Source organism: Callithrix jacchus, chromosome 8 (genome assembly GCF_049354715.1).
Source record: "Callithrix jacchus isolate 240 chromosome 8, calJac240_pri, whole genome shotgun sequence".
NCBI classification, from domain to species: Eukaryota; Metazoa; Chordata; class Mammalia; order Primates; family Cebidae; genus Callithrix; species Callithrix jacchus.
The window spans coordinates 141,559,777-141,576,706 of record NC_133509.1 but is presented as its reverse complement, the minus strand read 5'-3'; the positions used below and the strand labels follow the sequence as shown (position 1 = coordinate 141,576,706).

At 47.7% G+C, this 16,930-nt stretch overlaps 1 pseudogene and 1 gene segment (V, D, J or C); both read left to right on the top strand.

Moving 5' to 3' along the window:
* Positions 1 to 11,286: 11,286 nt before the first annotated feature.
* LOC128931021 (immunoglobulin heavy variable 5-51-like) lies at positions 11,287 to 11,796 on the top strand. The segment is given in 2 exon segments: positions 11,287 to 11,390; positions 11,480 to 11,796. Coding segments are annotated over 2 exon segments (363 nt in total).
* Positions 11,797 to 14,354: 2,558 nt separating this feature from the next.
* LOC100391591 (uncharacterized) lies at positions 14,355 to 15,836 on the top strand (annotated as a pseudogene).
* The last annotated feature ends 1,094 nt before the right edge of the window (positions 15,837 to 16,930 follow it).

Genomic DNA, 16,930 nt, shown 5'->3' with positions numbered 1-16,930 from the left:
TGCTGCTATAGACTGAATTTTTGTTTCTCCCACAATGCCTGTGTTGCAATTCTAAGCCCAACATGGTGGTGTTAGGAGGTATAAATGTTGCCAAGTTCTTATCCAGGTTACTACAAAATTGTGGTTGACACAAATATCTTTATGGAATTCTTGCATCGGATAATTATTTTATTTTATGACATTTTGATTTTTGTAGATGATTATACTCTACCTTTTCTAAGCCTTTCTTGTGGGCAATCGCATGAATCTAATCAATGAGACTCAGTGACTTGAAACTCATTCTTGCAGTGGCTGCCAGAATTAAAGTGCATTTCTGCCGCAGCCATCGGACACTCAGATTCCCACAGGGACACCTTGGTTTTGTTTCCTGCTTGGCTTTGGGCCTTATCCTTGTGCTGACCTGAGAGAGTCTGTATCTTTCAGCTTCCCCAGTTCATCCTAGAGCCACATGGACATGGGAATTGTCAGCCTGGCAGGAAGGGTTGACTGAATGTGATATTCTCTGTCCTTCTGGGGGAACCAAACCCAGGCAGGCATCACAGTCCTGAGTCAGGGTGTGCCCTTCCAGTGTCCCTGTTTCCCCTGCAGGTGAGATGCTGATCCATGCATCTTACTCCCATTCCTGGGAAGAGGGTCTCTTCACTGTTCCCCAGATGTTCCTTCAGCAGCCACTGTGTCTTCCCACTCATTTCTTCAGTTTCCTCTGTGCTACCTTTTCCTTTAGAATAAAGCTGTTATTCCTCAGGGAAGACGGGAGGTGGGTCTGGAAACAGCCTTGGTGGATTCCTCTCTCCCCTCCTAGTTCTTATTGCTCTCTCCGGTGTCTCTGGAACAGTGGTTTCGGTGCTTCACCTCCTCTGATAATTTCTCTTGCAATGCAGTGGTGACACAGAGTGTGTTGGATGCATTTCAGCTGTAGTTGCTGTTTTGTTTTCCCAGACAGAACTGCCCCATTTTCTGATCGTTCCCCAGTACTGAGGAAAAAGACTTCAGTAGCAGGAGAAATTCCTCAACTGCATACAGTCTGAGAATTTAAAGAATAATTCACCTATCATACTCAAATTTAGACCATCCAATGAACATGTCTACTTTAGTCTTGTATTAACCTAAATGATATTTGGCAGCCTCTGCCCCAGATATGATTATACTCTGCTCCTGTTTTTTCTCCCTCCAATTCCTCATCTCTCTTCAGATTTCAGACATCTTGTTTGTCCTATAACATCAAAACTCTGTTGTATTTAAAAAAAATGGACTAATTTGCAGGTGACTAAATTTGGTAATTGTTGTAAGAATAATAACATTTTTTTTTTGAGATGGAGTTTTGCTCTCGTTGCCCAGGCTGGAGTGCAATGGTGCGATCTCGGCTCACTGCAATTTCCGCCTCCTGGGTGCAGGCAATTCTCCTGCCTCAGCCTCCCGAGTAGCTGGGACGACAGGCACGCGCCACCATGCCCAGCTAAGTTTTTGGATTTTTAGTAGAGACAGGGTTTCACCATTTTGACCAGGTTGGTCTTGATCTCTTGACCTTGTGATCCACCCGCCTCGGCCTCCCAAAGTGCTGGGATTACAGGCGTGAGCCACCGCGTCCAGCCATAATAACATATTTTTATAGGATGCCTACATCTCCAAGCCAAGTAGCACATTTACGTTTAATACTCAGAAACTGGAAAACACACAAATATAGAGAAGATACACAGATAAACAGTAACGACACGCTAATTTAATGCAATAATATCCATCATTAGGATCAACACACTGTTGAGGGTCAACACGGTTGTATCACAAGATGAGGGAGAAGCCACACAGATAAAACACATACTATATAATTTCTGTATAATAATTTTTTGAAAATCAAAACTAAAGTAATACATATGAAATACTGATTCAGAATATGGTGAGGGAAGAAAGTAATTGGGAAGGAGGAATTGCAGAGGAGCACAAGGAAACCCTTAAGTGTGGATTGTTTGTTCATTATCTGGATGGTTCTTGTGGAGGCACAGGTGAGAACCGGTGGAATCACGTTCCATTTTGTTTGTTTTTCTCCTTAGACATCTGGTCTCACTCTGTGACCCAGGCTGGACTGCAGTGGTGGGATCGTAGATCAATGTATCCTCCAACTTGTGATCCCAACAATCCTCCTGCATCTGCCATCTCAGTAGCTGAAACTACAGGTTTGTGCCACCGAGCTCAGCTTGCATACTTACTAAACAGCACACTTTATGCAATATTTACGTACAGCAACAATATCTCAAGAAGAGTGTCACAAACAAATGAATGGATAATTTGTTCAGTATGGCATGATGGAAAAATAGACATTAACATGAAGAAAGTCTGACATGTATGAAAATACTGGATAAAATGTGCTTCTCTTTACACTCATTATGTAAACACAATAGCGCACACACATCACACCACACTTTCATTACAAGGAGAAAGTTCTGAAAATGTCACTACGGGTGACCCATCGTGTGCTGGGCTTGGCTAAGGGAGCAGTCGGGCCCAGTGGTGAGAAACACAGGCCCAGATACCCGGGCTCACCCTGACAACATGTGAGTTCCGGTAACATTGTATCCGCCATCTGTGCTTCTGCTGGTAATTTTACATCTTAACATGGGAAAAACATTGATACTACACAGCATGATAAGATGATTGGTGCTAGCTAGGTTTAATATATGCCGTTTTCATAGGTCCATTGCACCTCAATAAAACTGTATTTAAATTAAAAATACAAATACAGTTATAGGTTTAAAGGGTGTATCACAGAACAAAGTTTTAATAAGAAATTACATTTGCCAAAATTTTATTAATATCTCCAAACTCCCTCAGGACACTCTCACCTGGTCTGGGCCCTGCCCTCTCCTCAGGCGTTTCACCCCAGAACCTGCTATATAGCAGGAGACATGCAAATAGGGCCCTCCCTCTACTGATGAAAAGCAGCCCAGCCCTGACCCTGCAGCTCTGGGAGAGGAGCCCCAGCCCCAGAATTCACAGCTGTTTCCACTAAGTTTTCAGGGCTGAAAAAGGAGACTCGCCATGGAGTTTGGGCTTTGCTGGGTTTTCCTCGTTGCCATTTTAGAAGGTGATTCATGGAAAATTAGTTGAATGTATGTGAATATGAGTGAGAGAAACTGAATGTGGGTGGCAGTTTCTGACCAGAATGTCTTTATGTTTTCAGGTGTCCAGTGTGAGGTGCAGCTGGTGGAGTCTGGGGGAGGCTTGGTTCAGCCTGGGGGGTCCCTGAGACTCTCCTGTGCAGCCTCTGGATTCACCTTCAGTAACAGTGACATGGGCTGGGTCCGCCAGGCTCCAGGGAAGGGGCTGGAGTGGGTCTCATATATTAGTTATAATGGTGGTAGCACATACTACACAGACTCCGTGAAGGGCCGATTCACCATCTCCAGAGACAACGCCAAGAACTCGCTGTATCTGCAGATGAACAGCCTGAGAGCCAAGGACACGGCCGTGTATTACTGTGCGAGAGACACAGTGAGGGGAAGTCAGCGTGAGCCCGGACACAAACCTCCTGCAGGGGCGCCTGGAACCAGCAGGGGGCGCTCGGGATACACAGCGACCAGGGCAGCCCAGGGCAGGAGCAGGTGGAGGTCAAGGGCTGCTCTCCTTCGGGGCCTGTGGCTTCCTCTGCATCTACCGTTCCCTGGGAGGGTCTGTGCATTTACAGTTATGTCCCTGCTACTGTGGCATCTACGTTTGTGAAGTTTATAACTATAGGAGCAGCCATGACCAAATGCCCCAAGGCCGGTGCCACTGAGGGAGAAAGAAAAGTGTGCAGGAGGCCGGGTGAGGCTGTGGACAGTGTCCGCCCCGGATTCAAGTTTCACAAGCAGAGAAGGGGAAATGGGGAATTCGATGGGGCTCCCTAACCACCACGAGGTCCACACTAAGTCCAGCATGGCCAGCAGGCCCCCCTGGGCTATAGGTGCCCATCAGGGATCGGCCGTGTGCCCCGCAGCCACCGCACCCTTTCATCCCCACTGTGCTCAGTCACTGTCTGCGAGGAGCTCCCCGGACGTGTGTGTTTGGCTCAAACCCGGTGATGGACGTCAGAGAGCAGCAGCCGGTGCCAGGTCATGGGCTCCTAACGTTGGAGGAATGGGAGGAGCATTCTCAGTGACAGGACTCTGTTTATAAATTTTTATCTAGAAACCACGAATTTACTTGCTTCTCTCAGGGGATGTAGAGAAGCAGGCACACAGTCCGCAAATAATGACAATCTCTACAATGACCCCAAATGGGTTCATCCTTAATTCTGTGCAGGATCCAACCAACGAGTCCCCTTTCTCATGAGGAATTGTTGCATCTACAGTGAGTCCACATGTTTCTCATATTCTTTGGTTTCTGTCCATGTACAGAGACTGAGAGTAGAGTAAGTTGGACCTTTCCACACACTAAGCCTCACGTCCCCACAGAAAGAGCAGAGTCTTTCACTATCCCTGAGTCTGGGGTAGGGGCTGGTCCTGCACACTCAGAGCCTGCAGAGACCGCCAAGTCAGGTTTATAGACTCAGGGGTTTTCTCCTTCAGGAGGGGTGACCTCCACTGCCTCTGATTTCTGCTGAAGATTACCTGTGATTTCAGAGTTAACATGCTATTAGGGTATCATGCTTCACTTCTATTCTGAAAATCACCCTCTTTATGCTAAAAGGAAATAGTTCAATGTTCATTCCTCTGAAAGGAGTTTTTAAAAACGTGATTGCAAGTATACAATATATGTGCCTGAATTTATTCTCCAAATCTACTGAATTGTCTAGAAATCTCACAAGTTTAACAAAAGTAAATTCTTCATTCTTACCAAAACATGTGTATGTAGGAACTTCAGTGCATTGTCCAGAACCCATGCACACTGACCACTGTGGGTCATGGTCATTTACTGGCCTGGTGCAGCCTCCAAGGCCCCTCCCTCACCTGTGCTGTCTCTGGATTCTCCATCACAACCAGCACTTCCTGCTGCAGCTGGATCCGCCAGTCCTCAGGAAAGGGAGTGGATCGGGCATAGGTCACGAGGGAGCACAAGTTCTAACCCCCTCCTCAGAAGCTCAGTCACCATCTCCAGATCCACGTCCAAAAACCAAATGTTCTTGCCACTGAGCTCTGTGACCAACAATGCCAAAGCCTGTATTACTTTGAGGGACACACATAGAAGACATGAGTGTGACCCCAGACACAAACTTCCCTGGAGAGGGGCCCAGGACCACCAAGGGCACTCGGGCTCCATGAAGACAGGGCCCAAGCTGGAGAATGGGTTTCCTGTCACCCTCACATTTCACCATTAGTCTATGCTGAGGTACGTGCATAGTACAACTAGAAAATGGAATTTATATAGATGTATAATCATACTTAGTGTAACAATTTTTTTGCCACCTTATGTGACCCTTAAAGATGGCATGTCCCACCTTATTCAAGGACCTTATAAATTATAATATTTATGTCAGATGTATCTCCTTTTTTGTGTTTCTCCTTCTGTCTGTATTTTCTCTCTCCGTCTCTTTCTTTCTCTCTCTCTCTCTCTCTCTGCCTGTCACACACACAAACACAGGCTGGTTAGGAATATTTTCCCATATGATTTAAAATAGTAATTTTCCAATATTTGCCTTTAATTTTTCAAAGAAAATTAAATCCAAATGGCATTGTTTTTAATGTAATTTTAAAAATTTAAAGTATTAACTTTTATTTTCATCAATCCTTATATGTGTACTTTTGTATTCTTTCATATTATCATGTGCCTGCACATAATTAAATATGTCCAACTGTCCACTTGAATTTATGTAAATCAGATCTGGTGAGAAAAATTAAGGAGCCACTCTCCTGACCCTTCCCCACAGCTGCAGGTTCCTGGAGACAGAGCAAGTGCCATGACCTCGCAGTAGACCACGGCCCCCAAAGGTGACCTTGGACCTTGAGTTCCAGCACATCCTGGGAAGCCAAGTGGATGTTTGTGAAAGAAATAGTGGCTATGTGAGAGTTTTGAACCAGAAAGCCTCTAGTGTGAGATGCAGCTTACAGAGCTTGGGGGAGACTTGGTACAGCTTAGAGGGGCCCCTGAGGCTCTCCTGTGCAGCCTCTTGATTCACCTCTAGCTATGAGAGTCACTGGGTTTGCCAGGTCTCAGGGAAGGGGCTGGAGTGGGTCGCAGTTACCTGGGGTGGAAAAAGTCATCAATACGAAACCGACTATGTTAGGGGCAGACTCACCATTTCCAGAGACAACACCCAGTTCATGCTGTACATGCAAATGAGCAGCCTGAGAACCAAAAACACGGCAGTGGATAACTGTCCGGGAGACATCGTGATGGGACGTCCAGACTGCCCGGCAGGACACAGGAGGCGGCTTGGCTGCAGGGGGCGCTCAGCACCCAGAGAAGACAGGAGCAGCCCAGGGGCAGGGGCAGGGGCAGGTAAACTCCAAGGGCTGCTTTCCTGTCAGGGTCTGTGGTTCTTCTGCATCAAAAGCATTCTCCTGGGAGCCGCTCTGTATTTATGGTTCTCTGACTACCACTGAGGCCTCTGGATTGGAAAAGTTCATTACTAGAAAATATAAAATAAAACATTCTCGGATGCCCCTAAGGACTGCATCACTAATGGAGGCAGAAGATGTCACAGGAGGCTGAGGGGCTGTGGAAACTGTGGGATGTGGGTGCAGAACTGATGACAGAGACATAAACTTCAGAGGAGTCTGATAAAACCTCCTAATTACCTGTGATCCACTCTAAGTCCAGTAAAGCCGCCGATGCCTCCCTGAGCCAAACCCGCCCATCAGGGCTCAGTCCCATGTCCCAGCAGCAGACGCACCTCAGTGTCTCCACTGTGTGTAGTCACTGCCTGGAGGAGCTCCCAGGACACGTGTCTTTGCATTAACCAGGTCGTGGGTGTCACAGATCAACTCTGGGAACCTGGTCTATGGGTTTCCTGATGGTGGAGAAGCGGGAGGTGCAGTCCCAGGGCCAACACACCGTCCATGTATTTTTCTATGGAAACCATGATTTTTCTTGCTTCTCTCAGATGACACAGAGGAGCAAGAAGACGGTCTTCAAACAACTGCAGTGTCCACATTTCTCCTGAGTAACTGCGTTATGTCTGAGTCTGAGTGTGGGTTCAGCAGAGCATGGGCTTTCTCGTAAGAAACTGCTCAGTCCCAGCTGAAGCCACGTGGTTCTCACTCCTTGCTTTTCATTCAGCTTCAGAGATCCTGAGTAGAGCAAATCTTGTCCTTTGCACACGCTAAACCTCACCTTCCTCAGATAAAAAGCAGAGATTTTTCCGACTGTGTCTGAGCTGAAAGCTGCTTCTCCACACGTTACAGCTTTCAGAGACCCCCGAGGGCAGCTTTATGGAGTCAGGTGTGTCTCCATGTGGGGGAGCTCAGCTGCCAGTGATTCTGCTGTTAGAATTGTGGGTTCAGAATTAGAACATTTAAATTATCATGCCTCAAAAATTACCATCATTCTAGATAGAAATAATAATACACCACTAATTGTTGTCACATTTATTATTATTATTGGAGTGTACCTTGGAGGACAAAATTGCTACCATAAATCTGCATAAATCTAGTGTCAGAATCTCCTGAAATGGTCTAGAACACTTGCAAACTGCACAGAAGCAGATTCTTCCTTATTTCTATGCTGCTGTGTTTTGCATTGTTGATATTTTGTCCAGACCCATTAGCACCAACAACTGTGAGTTTCATGCCCCTTCTTGGCTTCTCTGACAAGGAATTCCATTAGGACCTGGCAGACTGAGACAACTTGGAACAATGTCAGAGCAATCATCTGTAATTGCTTCTAAATGTCAGCTTTATCAATTCTAATGCTTTCTCTATTGTTTCAGATCTTGGTTATTAAAGGATTCTCGCTTATTCTCTTAATCTAGATAAGAATTTGTCTGTTTTCTTTTGTTTGGAAAAAAAACTCTTAGATTTGTTGATTTCTCTGTAGTCTTATAAAGTCTCTTTTTAGCTTATTTCATTTACGCTAAAGCCTCATAAACACATTGACTACATGCAGATAGAGAACTTGTTTGTAAATGCCATATTTTTGTTAGACTTAGCTGAGCATGTCAGGAAGTCCCCTGAGGGTTTTAGGGACTGAGTGTGGCTCCCACACTGGACAAGGATGAGAACCTCCAAGCTCTGGGGATGGGAGATAGGTGGGCAATGTGAGAAAGGAAGATGGACAGAAGGTCCAGTGTTTCTTCCCCTGGTGGCACCACTTATATCTGTCCTCAGTCTGAGATTCAGTCATTTCTGTCCAGGTGGGAACACCAGTTAACTTCATCTTTGTTAGATGGATAAGAGCCAAAGACAGAGGCTTGTCAGTCGCTGTTTCTGTGCCTGCTCCCTTGGGAATGTCCACATTTCTTATGCTCTGTCCTGAGTCTATACCCCGATGGCTCCCCTGCTCCATGACACCACCTGTGCCTGTGCATGGCCCATGCCCACACCCTCCGTGAAACTTCCTCCTGGCTCAGGAAGAGTCCCCTGCCTTGTTTTTCTCCTGCCACTGGTCCACATTCTTATCCATCCGCAGGCTCTCAGCAGCGCCTCCCATCCACGCTGACCCTACATGGGGTCAGACCTTGTCCACCACTTCCTCTCTCTTTCCTTCTGAGCCTTTTATCCCAGCAGCCTGTTTACATCTCACCGGGACTTGTGTACAGGAAAGGTTTACTGAGCAGGTTTGGGGTGTTCAAACCCTGAACATTCCTGAAAATGTCCTTTCTCAAGCCAGGTCCGCATCCAGCTCCTGGGAGATGATATCCGTTTTTCTGGCATACTCTCCTGGTAATATTTTTGAAGCCAATTTGTTAAGGAAACGCTTACATCTATAAAACTATACATTAATTAACATACCTCATTGAGTTTGGAGTAAGTGTATACCTGCAAAGTTATTACCACCATCAAGGTCGTAACCACACGTAACCACAGCAATCACTTCCAAAGCAGTCCTGTATTCCTATTATTATTATTATTATTATTAAAAATTGTGTGTGTGTGTGTGTGTGTGTGTGTGTGTGTGTATCCTGGGTGCACAGTACCCTAGCTGTTCCATAATGACTTATGGTGAGTACCCATCATTGCTGAAGGAGCTCTTGTCTGAGTGCTGGAGGTCAGGTATGCAGGTGCCACACACATCTGTGAAGGGCCTCAATAAACAGCACTGGGCACCAGCACTCAGGTGAGCGTCCCTGTGAACAATGCCTCACATGTGCTGCCATTCATCACCTCTGGGAGAAATGGGGACAAGAGACTCCTCAGGGAAAGAACACCTGGGAGCTCATGCCGGATTCTCAGAACCTTCCTCCTGGAGCCTTTGCTCATTAAAATTCATATTCCTCTGCTAGAGTAAAGCTGTACCTATGAGAATAACAGCTTGTCCTGGGTCCTTTATTTGTACCGATTATGGGTCCTGAGGACGGTTTTGGGACACTCAGCACAATTACATCAGAGGTGGAAATTCCTAGGAAGACCGTGATGACTGACACATGGCTAGAGCCTTGTTTATAATATCAAACGATGAGAAAGGGTGGCATAAAAGACATCCAATGCCTGGATGGTTACTGAGTCACATGGCATAAGATGGCATGTGCACTCCAGTAAGGAGCAGAAAGAAAAGGGAATCCATGGAAATTTGAAATGATAGACACAGCTCCCTAGGAGGTGATCCCCGAATAAAGAAAAGTAAAATAAAGGAGAACAACCTCACTATGCAACTCATATCTGTGACAGCTAAAATGAAACACAAAGATGCCGCATCCAGCCCTGCACTGTACCCTGTGAGCCAAGGCTGCTAGACTCCCCTCCACCACCACCGAATACAGTTGTGCAGAAGAAAGACACACAACACACAGTAGCCACACTGAAGGCAGCCCAGGGGTTGGGATGGGCAGGGGAATCCACTAGACAACTAGAACAGGGAGGACAGTGTAGAAAGTGGTGCTGTTTGTGATATGATTAATATCATTAATTACTCTCATCAGAACATGAATGACATTAGCCAATGGACTGCGAGTGGCTGAGCTGACATAGCAGATTCTGTTTGGCTTCTTGTGCTGCAGAAGGGAGGGGCATGTCTGGGAGGAGGCTGGATCCACAGCTCAAAACAGTAACATCACACATGACTTTAGCTGATCCCAACCTCCCGTGGATGCTTTGGATGGGACAGCTTTCCCAGTGCACTGGATCCCAGATTGTGTAATTTCTCTGCCCGGAGGATGAGTCTGCTTTTCCCCTCTTTGAAATACAAAGTGGGCTCTGCAGATGGGGAGGCCAATGCTGCACATTCTGCATCACCTGCTGCTGGGAGTTTCTGGTGATGCTGATGGTCATTGCTTTGCCTGCACCTTACACAGGTCGTGGCCTGTGCTGTGCTGAAGAGAAGTCCTTTTGCTCTGCTCCCCAGGTGCAATTCCTGTGAATAACCTTGCAAACATTTTAGAACCTGTGCAGTTTCTGTCACCTTGGCTTTCCATTTGGATCAGAAGATGCTAAGGAAATAAGTGTGGTTCACAGGAAAATGGGGCAGACACAGGGGAGAGTTAAGGGCCTCCACACAATGTGGGTACCATAAAATAAAAGGCAAAGAATGAAAGAACTCGACGAGAAGGAGCTGGGGTTGACACAAAGGACTTAAAACAGCACTGCCAGGAGTGGGTGTAGCCATGGGAATCCCTTCAGGTCCATCAGCAATTCAGAGACCCAAACAAGTCTCCCTATTTATGGTGAATTGGCAGAGTGTAAAATCCAGAAGACAAAATGACCAGGAAAGATGTGTGATTTTGCATGGGTGAGGGTCTGACAAGTTAATCAAGCTGAGGACTGTTGTGGGCCTGGGGTGGTCCTGCCCTTACTGTGCGCCCAGGCCATAGTCACAGTCATGGGAAATTGCCAGGGAATAGAGTAGTTTTTGGTTGTTCTTGTTATCAGGCATATGTGCCTTTGAATTTTCTCTTCATGGCCTCTGGTTTAATTTCTAATTTTTAAATGCACATAGTTTCATCTAGATTTGCCAGTTTCTCGATGTCACAGAGAAGAATGGAAGAAGGGTTGCCCTTGTATGGCTGTTCCAGAAGCACGGACAGAGTGGGAGGAGCACGAGGAGGGTGTAAGGAATTATTCAGACCTTGTTCTGCCTCTCCCGGGAGGCACAGTCGGCCTTTTGTCTGCAATCGCATTTCTGGGTTATAAACCCTGTAGACTCTTCCCGTCAGGCCAGGGCGTCAACTATGCAAATTCAAGTGGGGGCTCCCCTCTTAAACTCAGGGCTCCCCTCCACAGTGTGTCTCCCTCACCGCCCAGCTGGGATCTCAGGGCTTCCTTTCCTGTCCTCCTCCAGGATGGGGTCAACCACCGTCCTCGCCCTTCTCATGGCTGTTCTCCAAGGTCAGTCCTGCCCAGGGTTTGAGGTCACCGAGAAGAAGGGTTTGAGGGCACAGGGACTCCCTGATTCAAATGTTCTGTCTCCCACACAGGTGTCTGTGCTGAGGTGCAGCTGGTGCAGTCTGGAGCAGAGGTGAAAAGGCCCGGGGAGTCGGTGAAGATCTCCTGTAGGGCTTCTGGATACAGCTTTAACAACCACTGGATGAGCTGGGTGCGACAGATGCCTGGGAAAGGCCTGGAGTGGATGGGGATGATCTATCCTGGTGACTCTGATACCAGATACAGCCCGTCCTTCCAAGGCCACGTCACCATCTCAGCCGACAAGTCCAGCAACACCGCCTACCTGCAGTGGAGCAGCCTGAAGGCCTCGGACGCTGCCATGTATTACTGTGCGAGAGACACAGTGTGAGAAACCAGCACTGGGCCCATCTAAAACCCTCCACAGAGCAGGTGCAGAGGGAGCTGCCAGAGACACCCTCCCCAGGGCCCTCTCCATTCCCCCCAGGGAGGAATCGCTGGCTGTTTGTATCCTCAGGAGCGAGAACCAGAGAACAGCATGGGAGGATTCCCAGCCCCTACGGCAACTGGATGGGGGACCTCTCCTGGGAGTGGATTCTCTGAGGGGCTCCCACTGTGTGTTCTAAAAGGTTGTTCATGGCTTATATTACACAGTTAACATCAAAAGCCTGCCCAATAGGCAGCTGTCAAATATGACAGTCTTTTAATTCATGAAGATTTTACAGTTAACCATTGCTGGCTTGCTCTTCTCCCTCCTGTCCTCTCTCACACCCGCCTTTTATTTCCTGCTCAATTTTCCAGAATCGTTTAATCCCTTTGTGAACTATTAGTCGGTCCTTTTTCTTTTTGGTTGTTTTTGTTGTCGTTTCCTCTCAATAATGTGTAATGAACAGTTCATTTTGTGCCATTTCAAGTTTTTGGGTATAATAAGGACTTCTTTCATGAAAATTTGATAAATTAAAATAAATAGATAAAATTTTTAAAACATACAACCTATCAAAACTAAACCATTAAGAAATAAAAAATCTGGGCTGGGTGTGGTGGCTTAAGCCTGTAATCCCAGCACTTTGAGAGGGAGACAGGTGGATCACCTGAGGTCAGGAGTTTGAGATCAGCTAGGCCAGTGCAGCGAAACTCTGCCTTTACTAAAAATACAGAAATGAGCTGGACATGGTGGCGCTCACCTGTAATCCCAGCTACATGGGAGACTGAGGCATGAGAATCACTTGACCCAGGACGCGGAGGTTGCAACGAACTGGGATCACACCACTGCACTCCAGCCTGTGAGTGAGACTCTGTCTCAAAAAAAAAAAGTCAACAGACCAATGAGTAAAGAGATTGAGTCACTGATTTTTAAACATCTCAAAGCAAAGGAAAAATCAAGAACTTGATGATTTCACTACTGAATTTTATCAAATGTTTAAAAAAATCTAGGATCTCCATTCAAATTTCCAAAAAAATAAAGAGGAAATAATACACCTAAACTTATTTTGGAAGGCTCTATGTCCAAAGCAGGGAAAAGACACTACCAGTAAATAAAACTACAGATGAATATCCGTGATTCACAGAGTTTCAAACCTCTCAAAGTGATGAGGAACAAAATTCAACAGCACATTAAAACGTGATTCACCACGATCAGCTGTGGTTACTTCCACCATGCAATGAAGGTTCAGCCTGCACAACCCAGTGTGATGGATCAAATTAAAACACTGAAGGACGAAAGCTGGATGTTCACGTCGATAGATGCAGAAAGAGCCTCTGACTAAACTCACCAGTCTCATTATAAAAGTCTGAACAAGTTATGCATAAAAGGTATACACCTCAACACAATAGAGGCCACATATAACAAGCCCACATCTAACATTACACTCAGCGATGAAAATTTTATTTCCTCTAGGACTACAAAGTAGACAAGATGCTCACAATCTTATTTCATTTTATTTATGTATTTATTTTATTTTATGTATTTTATTATCTGTCAATTAAAACTTATAATATTTATTATAAGTAAACAACTTTAATTATAGACAAGAAAGGAATGATAGGAAGGAACAAATAAACATGTTAAATGTCAGGTAAACCTCAACATTTATCTGCCTGAACTTTGTCTCCACATTTCTCAGTAAATGCAGCAAAATCACACAGGATCTCAGGGCAGGAAGTGAATTCTCCAAACCACCGTAGGCCCGTTTGACTCCATCCTAGAGTTGATTAAGAGCAATCGAGGCCAGCTTTGAGGAGCATAGTCCCACATACTGGGACTCACTCATGGCAGACATGAGCCCTTAGGCACACCACGTAGCCCCTCCATGTGTGGTTCACTTTTCCATCTGTAAATGAAGAAACCACTGACTTCTAAATATTTGTACACATAAGAAAACATAATTAAAAATGTGATAGTTGTTACATGTTTATCTGAACAATTTCACAATAAGACAGCACATTTTCCCAAATACAATCATTGTCATCTAAATCCCCCAGGACAGTCTCATCTGCTCTGGGCCCTGCCCTCTCCTCAGGCGTCGAGCCCCAGAGCTTGCTATATAGTAGCAGACGTGCAAATAGGTCCCTCCCTCTCCTGATGAAAACCAGACCAGCCCTGACCCTGCAGCTCTGGGAGAGGAGCCCCAGCCCCAGGATTCCCAAGTGTTTCTATTCAGTGATCAGCCCCTAACACAGAAGGCTCACCATGGAGTTTAGGCTGAGCTGGGTTTTCCTTGTTGCTATTTTAAAAGGTAATTCATGGAGAAATAGAGAGACTGAGTGAGTGTGGACATAAGTGAGACAAACAGTGGATATGTGTGGCAGTTTCTGACCAGGATGTCTCTGTGTTTGCAGGTGTCCAGTGTGAGGTGCAGCTGGTGGAGTCTGGGGGAGGCTTGGTTCAGCCTGGGGGGGTCTCTGAGACTCTCCTGTGCAGCTTCTGGATTCACGTTCAGTGACTACAGAATGTACTGGGTCCGCCAGGGTCCGAGTAAGGGGCTGGAGTGGGTGGCGAACATAAAGTATGATGGAGGTGAAAAATACTACGCAGACTCCGTGAAGGGCCGATTCACCATCTCCAGAGACAATGCCAAGAACTCGCTGTATCTGCAGATGAACAGCCTGAGAGCCGAGGACACGGCCGTGTATTACTGTGCGGGACACAGTGAGGGGAAGTCAGCGTGAGCCCGGACACAAACCTCCTGCAGGGGAGCCTGGAACCAGCAGGGGGCGCTCGGGATACACAGAGGACTGGGCAGCCCAGGGCAGGTGCAGGTGGAGGACAAGGGCTGCTCTCCTTCAGGGCCTGTGGCTTCCTCTGCATCTAACGTTCCCTGGGAGGGTCTGTGTATTTACAGTTATGTCCCTGCTACTGAGGCATCTACGTTTGTGAAGTTTATAACTATAGGAGCAGCCATGACCAAATGCCCCAAGGCAGGTGCCACTGAGGGAGAAAGAAAGTGTGCAGGAGGCCGGGTGAGGCTATGGACACTGTCTGCCCAGGATTCAAGTTTCACAAGCAGAGAAGGGGAAATGGGGAATTCGATGGGGCTCCCCAACCACCACGAGGTGCACACTAAGTCCAGCATGTCCAGCAGCCCCCCTGGGCTATAGGTGCCCATCAGGGATCAGCCGTGTGCCCCGCAGTGCGTTCCCTGATGGTGGAGAAGCGGGAGGTGCAGTCCCAGGGCCAACACACCGTACATGCATTTTTATATGGAAACCATGATGTTTCTTGCTTCTCTCAGATGACATAGAGGACGTCTCCTTATTAGAGATTACTCTTAATTTATCTCTTAGAATTATTGTTTCCAGAGCCCTGGCCACCCAGTGCACCCCACGGAATGGGGCGGTGCCGGGCTGACCCCAGCGCCAGCTGCCACATCTTCCACGCCGGAAGCAGATGCAGACGTGGCGGAGAGAGAGCGTGAGACGCCTGGTCTGATGGCGCTGGAGACAGAACAGCCCATTCTCACCCGAGCCCCTGTCTTCCAGATCGACCCCAACATCAGGAAGAACTGGATCCTGCGAGCTCAGCGGTCACCGTTTCCTCCTTCTATGACGTCACAAGGAACCGCTGTCAGATCGTCAGCGTGGGCGGAGCCAAGGCGACCATCAACAGCACAATCGCACCAAATACGCCCTTCCCCAAAACGCCACAGAAGTCTGGGCAGGGCCGACAGCGGAGCCCACACGGTGTTTGCTTTGGGGTTTTCCTCTGAGCAGCAGCTGACAACGTTTGCAGAGAAATTCCAGGAGCTGGAGGAAGCTGCCGAGATGCCCAAAGACAAGGCCCGGGAGAAAACCGAGACCTGGAGTCACGGTTCCCAGCGATCTGGGCGTGAAGCCCCATCTGCGGCTGCGGCATCCAGTGTCGAGAGCGGCGATGAAAAGGCCTCTCAGCCGCTGCAGCCGACAGGCACCGGAAGTCTGAGAAGGACGCGCTGAGATCGCCGTGAGGCAGAGCGCGGCCACCGCGCAGGAGCGGAAGCTGCAGCGGCAGCCCCTGAGGAGAGCCACGCCCCGCGGACCACGGCGCTGCAGGAGGCGGCGGCCAGCGGGGAGCCGGGAAGAGGACGGGACACCAACAGGGAGGAGCAGAAGAACACGCAGCTCAAGAAGAGGACGGAGGACCTGGAGGCGGAGCTCCGATAACAGGAGACGGAGCTGAAAGGTCTCCGAAAACAAAGTGAAATCCCACCTCAGCTCCTGTCAGAGCGCGGCTGTGTCTCTGAGGAGCTCCAGTCGGCCGAGAGAGAATGAAAACCTGGAAGGCAGAGGTCGTTCCCTAAAGACAGACACTGAGGAGAGCAAGCGCCCACAGCGCCACCTGGAGGTGGAGGAGAACAGCTTCCCGAGCTGCGGGAACGGAAGTTCGATGACCTGCCAGACTTCCGCCCAGACCACCCCACGCTGGGCACCAATAACTAGGGCTGTCAAGACCTGCGCCCACCCGTGAGTCCCACGTGTGTGTGCGAGACCAGACGGTACTAGGACGTTCTCCTGTATTCAGTGAATGGTGTTGCAATAGCTGGATTCTAGCTGATATGCAGAATGCAAGAGTAAAAGAGGCTGGGCAATTTATATCTAGATTTTACAAGATGTCTAGGGAATCCTATATGCCGAGGAAGAAGCCTGCTGCAGGGGTGGATCCACCCCAAGCACCCTCTACTAAGGCGGTGCCAAAGATGGGGAAAGATGTGGTCGGAGCCCCCATTCAGAGTCTCCACTAGGGCATTTCATAGTAAAGCTGTGGGAATGTGGCCACAACCCTCAAGACCCCAGAATGGTGGAGACAGATGCAGCTTGCACTCTTAGCCTGGAGCAATTTCTGGCACTTTACTCTGGCCTGTGAAAGTGGCCCCATGGGCTGTGCCCAGCGGTAGGGATGAGATGCCTGAGGTTTTTAGGACCCCTATTTCTCAGTGTGCCCTGATTGAAGGACATAAAGTCTAGATCGATTGTTTTGTAGCTTCAAGATTTAATATCTGTCCTGCTAGGCTTTAGGTGTGTGAGGGGCCTGTTGACTGTGCCTTTGCCCA